The sequence below is a fragment of the Peromyscus maniculatus genome, chromosome 19 (assembly GCF_049852395.1).
Source record: "Peromyscus maniculatus bairdii isolate BWxNUB_F1_BW_parent chromosome 19, HU_Pman_BW_mat_3.1, whole genome shotgun sequence".
In the NCBI taxonomy this organism is placed as follows: Eukaryota; Metazoa; Chordata; class Mammalia; order Rodentia; family Cricetidae; genus Peromyscus; species Peromyscus maniculatus.
The window spans coordinates 596,052-602,370 of NC_134870.1; the positions used below are offsets into that span (position 1 = coordinate 596,052).

General features: G+C 42.0%; 1 protein-coding gene across 1 annotated transcript in view; it reads left to right on the forward strand.

The window, feature by feature from the left end:
• Positions 1-6,101, forward strand: part of Colec12 (collectin subfamily member 12) — a 174,555-nt gene extending 168,454 nt beyond the window's left edge. Inside the window, exons 9-10 of the mRNA XM_006994205.4 lie at positions 3,757-3,902; positions 5,535-6,101. Coding sequence (XP_006994267.1) covers positions 3,757-3,902; positions 5,535-5,554 — 166 coding nt within the window. The 3' untranslated portion in view covers positions 5,555-6,101. The remainder of the gene's footprint in view (positions 1-3,756; positions 3,903-5,534) is intronic.
• The last annotated feature ends 218 nt before the right edge of the window (positions 6,102-6,319 follow it).

Consider the following 6,319-nt stretch of genomic DNA (forward strand, 5'->3'; position numbering starts at 1 on the left):
AAAAAGTGGAAAACCTATGAATACCCATCTCTGAGGGACCTTCAGTTTGCTTGAGACAAAAAAGATAAGCAAACAGCAGCATATCACAGGGGTACTTCCAGTCTGAGGTAGTCTCTAGGCCCTGAGGTAAGACTTGAGGTAGCTGAAGTTGCATCGGGGCTGAGGTGGTGGTCAGAGAGTCTCAAATATGTGTGCAGGAACAGCCAGGTCTGAGCAGGCTTTCACTACATGTGTGATCCACACTGGCCTGGAACTTAAAATCTTCTGCCTTCAGCACCCAAGTGCAAGGTCAGACCTGCATCACTACACCTTACAGTTCTGTACTTTTAAACTCTCCACATGATGAGAGAAAGTAGGTAAAATCAGAAGGCCATCTCCAGAAGGGAAAAGTGTGGACAAACACTGAAGTGGAGCACCTGGGGATTTTAGGTCTACCCCAAAGCTGAGTAGGTACACTTGCCTGCCAGGTACTCTATCTGCTCTCTTGTGCCTGCCTCTGGGAGACACTGGGACTCAAGGAAGCATCCAGCATGGCAGGGATGCTCTCTGCAGGACTCCATACAGCTGTGGGTGTTGATGTGTAAGTCAGGAGTTGTGGTGCCTTGGAGGGAGAATGAGGAGGCAGAAGTTAGTAAAGAAAAAGGCAAAGCTCTTTCTCTGGCACTTAAGAGAGCCAGGATGTCTTTTTAAAGGAGTTGAGAGATAATAAGAAGGAAAATCCATCTCCCCACTTTTCTTACTGCCATAAATAGAAAGAAAGATTTGGGATTGACTAAGAAACGCAATCTTAAACTTTATTGGCTCATGTGGGATTTACTGAGCTAGAATATTGCTAAGTGCTCCAGCTCCCAAATATGACACTTTGCTGCTTTCCCAGGGATCTAGAAAGAATTATGTGCCTGGGGAGGAAAGCACTACTATTGGTCCCTGGTCCCTGAGAGGGATGACATCACATACCGTACTGGGATTTTTGTCACCAGTCACAGCTACCTAGGAGCCTCCTGGAAGCTTAGGCTCCTGAACTAGCCACCATTTAGACTATGTATCTCATTTTTCTACCCAAAGGAAAATATATATATATATATATATATATATATATATATATATATATATATATGGAAAACTCCACAGGATCAAATTCTAAAAGCAAGAATAAATTAGGCAGACATTATATGAGAGCTCAGTGACTGAAGACTAACTTAGTTTGACATATAATAATAAACACTGCACAAACTAGAGAAAGAGGTACCATCAAGGGGAGGGGTTGCAGAGTGAGCACTGGGTTCAGGCCTGGACCTGACACCCTATGAGTTACCTCAGTCACATAAAATCTCCATGTCCCCATGTGTAAAATGAACTTGACAAAGGGATTATGTTAATACTTCTTAAGTGTGGTTTCCTAACACACACACTTACACACACACACACACACACACACACACACACACACACGCATGCAGAGAGAGAGAGTAGATTTAATATAGAGCTTGACACCTGGAGAAATACTGCCTGTGGATGTTGGTGTTATTACTATTTTTGTCATAATCATGATTGCGACCACAGTAAAATGCTACTGAGTTGGGGAATATTACTCCCTAGAATTTGTACAGTGTGCAGGATCTTAGTTAGAGATCCACACATAGCATCTTACAAGAATATTCCTTGTCATGACTTAGGAATTGAAACAGGCTTGCCAGATGGTGGTGGTGCCCACCTTTAATCTCAGCATTCTAGAGGCAGAGGCAGGTGGATCTCTGTGAGTTCAAGGCCAACCTGGTCTATAAATCGAGTTCCAGAACAGCCAGAGCTGTTACACAGAGAAACCCTGTCTCAAAAAAAGGCAAGGAGGTGGGGAATGGAAACAGGCTTCAGCATCTCAAGGTCTCCTAGCTTTATATAAATGCTTTTCCAGATGCTCAGATTCCCCTTGCCCTCCTCTTCTTTGATTCTGAGGCCTTTAAACATGGGACCATCCATCCCATCTCCCCTTCCTCCCACCAGCAGTGGTTTCTAGATCCACAGTCATCAGAGACCATTGTGAACAGTTACTGTGAACAACTATACACCAATAAACCAAAAGCCAAAGAACGAACACATGTCTAGAAACAAACAAGTTGATAAGACTTAAGAAGAAATGGGTAAGCTGAGCAAACTAACAAATGGAGGTTCACTTGACCATCAAAGCTTCCCAGCAGAGAACAGCCCAGGACCAGATGAAGGAAGGATTCCTGCTAGTGATCTTAAACCTTTCCAGTACCAAAAGCTGGTAGCTCTGGTACCACCCCAGGCCTTGCACAGCCACAGGAATTAGTGCACAGCTTTCCTTTTGCCCTTTTTCTCCAAAGCACATGCACATGTCCCTTTGAAATTATTTAAGGATTATGTGATTATTGTAAAAGAGGACCAGTTTTCAGGGAGAGACCTCTCCTCGCGTCTGCTTCACTCTGTTTAGGGAGACAGGGCTGGAACACATGGATGAAAAGCAGCACTAACAGAGAGGAGATGCCAGGTGCTGAGGGCACATTGAGACCTGAACTCAGGTTTATTGTTCTTGGAGCCTTTCACAGTTACTACACTGAAGGAGATCAGGACCAGCTAGGGAAAAGGAGCTCGTAAAATGTCCTAGGATGGGGCTATGGCCAGGTCCTCGTTGCCATCAGTCTATGCACCAATGTGATTTCACACAAATACTGGAGGACAGTGTAGATTGCCGAGACTTTACATAACAGTCTCTACATTACCCTGAGGTATCCACAGGGAAGTGGTGGCTGGAGCATGGAGTATGAATGAGAGGTGTTATCCTTGCGATAAACTACAAAATAATATCAACAAATTCAAGGGAACTGGGGTTGTAGAGACTATGTTCTGTAGCCCCAAACAAGTAGATAACAAAAGGTTGTCTTCCAAAAAGTATTTGGAAGTTAGATGACATAGACCACTAAAGAGACTGTCACCACACACTGACCGTGCTTGATCTTATCCATAGACCAAAGAGAAAATCATTACAAAGAAAATCTAAAAATGTTTCTAAACAATAAGAACACATCAAAATTTATGAGCTGTAGCTAAAATAGTATTTGGGGACATTTACAACCTTCAAACATTTGCTTTTGGTTGTTGTTTTATTTTGAGACAGTGTCTCTTGATGTAGCTTTGGCTCTTCAAAAACTTTATCTGTAGACCAGCCTGGCCCCAACCGCACAGAGATCCACCTGCCTCCGTCTCCCAAGTGCTGGGATTAAAGGTGTGTGCCACCATGCTTGACCCTACATTTTCTTAAGGGTTGGAAAGCAGTGACCTAAGCTTCCACTTTATGGGGGTAGAAAAAGAAGAAGAAATGAATCTGAAAATAAATAGCAGGGCGTGTACAAAGCCCTAGGTGGGCTCTTCAGCTCCACACATGGCTAAGTTGAAGGAAAGGAACAGAAAAAATAGGAAAGGAGCAACATAGGAATCAACAAAAATAATTAGTGAGACCAGGGGCTTTAATCCCAGTGGAGTGATTGCAGACGTGCCGCTTGGCCAGCTGTCACTGTTAGCAAGCTGAGGCTCTGCCCATCTCAGAACAGTCTGCTCACAGTCGCCTCCCAAGTCTGCCAAAGACAGCTAAGTGGAAGTGTGCACTTAAAGATGCTTCTTCACTCCACAGCAAGTAGTATGCTTCAGTTTTGTGTTTTTACAATCCTCTGGTGTTCTTGAGCAAAGGAAACCTCTGCATGCTGTGCAGATAACACTCCTTTTCTGTTTTGTTAAAAGAAACTGGAAAGCTGGACAGCCAGATAACTGGGGCAACGGCCATGGTCCAGGAGAGGACTGTGCTGGGCTGATTTACGCCGGGCAGTGGAATGACTTCCAGTGTGATGAAATCAATAACTTCATCTGTGAGAAAGAAAAGGAGGCAGGTAAGCAGATTCACAGCTTACAGGGGAACTGAAGGGCTCTGGTCTTGTAAAAGGGAGAGGTGGCAAGAAGTCTGCTCTAAATGCAGACTCTCAGGACTGAGCTTCCAACCCACTTCTGCTGCTTAGCAGCAGGGTAGGTTATCAACCTCGGTGGAACAACAATGACTCATCAGTTTATAATATTGTCAGTTAATTATTCTTTAACATTATGGCTCCACTATATGTTTTGAGGGGCATGTGGACATCCACATCCTGCCAATTCAGCCAAACAGTCAATCTGCATGCACTTAACTGAGTACTTAGTACAGGCCAGGCTTTGCGCTAGTATAGTGGAAGGTCATAGTCTGCATATCTTTTTTTTTTTTTTTTTTTTTTTTTGCCGGAATGCAAAAGCAAGGTTTAATTCTGGATATCCAAAAGCAATACAAGCCTAGGCAGGGACTTCGTCCAATACATCCAACGCAGTGGAGGCTGAAGGAAGCGCCCACCTGTCTGCAAGCTCAGTTTTTAAAGGGAAAAGTCACAAGGTTACATCATTTAGGGGTGCTAGTACAGGTACAATTCTGATTGGCTCGCTTCTAGGGACTTCTAGAAATTACTTCTAAGGGAGTGGAAGCCCGCCACCATTTCTCATTGGCTGCCCTCAGGTGGGGGCATTTCTGTGGTCAGTTACCCTGGAAACCAGGGAGAGGACATTCCATAGTCTGCATATCTTAAACATGCTTATGTCAAAGAATTCTGTCGAGATTCTTCTTGGCTTCATTTACTGTATGACCCTCTTTAAAACAGAGTGGCAGATTGAAGACATGGGGAAGGAATACTGAGAGTGTAGGGTTTCTTTTGGAGATGATGGCAATCTTTAGACCTTGTGAAAATATACTAAGGGAACTGTAGAGATGGCTCAGCAGTTAAGAGCACTTGCAAAAGGACCTTGGTTTGATTCCCACACCCACATGTGGCTCATAACCATCTGTAACTTCAGTTCCAGTAGATCTGACAACCTCTTCTGGCTTTGGCAAGCACCAGGCCTGTGGTGTACAGACATACATGCTGGCAAAACACTCATACTCATTATATAAACAAAATTAAAATTGAAAGAAATATACTAAAGCACACCAAAGTAAAAATTTTCATCAATAATCTGAATGATTTGTGAATTCAAGTTCAATAAAACTACTTTTGTAAGTGATAAAGAAAAACCTAACTAGACTTTGTTCACATTATTTTTGGAAGTACTGGGACACAAATTATTCACATACACATTCAAGATAGTGACCTTTGATGTGTCAAATAGTAGTGTAATGCTAGGGATCTCAATCAAATAAGGAGCACTCAGTCTGGTTAGCTGAGGGCAGAAGCGTAGATCGCTAAATGAGATTACAATTGATGGTGACCATCAGGCATCATATATTTGCCTTGTTTGCTCATGAAGGAGTTGAGTAGGGAACAGGATTCCCTAGAATTGGCCCTTCAAATGAAATGTAACTTTTACTTAATCAGAAGAAAAATTTCCCAGCATTCTTCTTTGAATGATGTCTTTTGTACAATTTCCTAAAGATTTTTCCTGTTTTAAGTTTTAAAAAACTTTATTCCTCATCAAAACTAATGCCCATCCTTATTTTTCTCTCCTAGTACCATCATCTACATTATAACACAGTGTGACTTAATGGCAGGAACATGTTTTCAGATGCCTCTGACGTCTTTCATTCTCACCAGATTGGATGGGGAAAGCACTGAAAACAAATGGACACACTACTACACTGTGACCCAAGGACTAGGGAGCTAAAATGCTCCCCCACGTTGATATATTGATTTCCAGTGTGCAAATGGACTGAATCACATAGATTTTCTCAGCCATTAACCATACATTTTATGAAAATTGTATCTTCCTGAATGTGGAATGCTCCAATCAGAAAAAGACTATCATTGGTTGTTGAGTTACAGGCTCTGTGTAAACAGTACATTTCTAAAATTCCAAATGTAGGAAGAATATGCAAACGTACAGATATATAGACCACCTTTTAGTAATAATATGAAATATACTTAAAGAGCTTTTAAAACATTGTATTTTTGTACAAAATATTTGCCTTTTACAATCATTTTCCTTTTTTAATTTTACCTATATAATACATAAAGCCAAAGAATACAATAATGGTACTAATAAAATTTCATGGAGTTTCTCTTCAGATTTCCTCTGTCCAGCTGTGTGAATGTGTCATTTCTTCAGAAGAGTGAATCACATGAAGCATCTAGAAATAGCTTTGCACATGTTGGTACTGGAGCTCAAGCCTGAGAACATCATGACGGCTCATTCAAATAGGCTGTGCTGTGAGCCCAGCACCAGCCGCTGCCTGTGACATGTTGACTCAGGATGTGCTTTTGTTCTTTTTTTTTTTTTTTTTTTGTGGAGCAGGGGT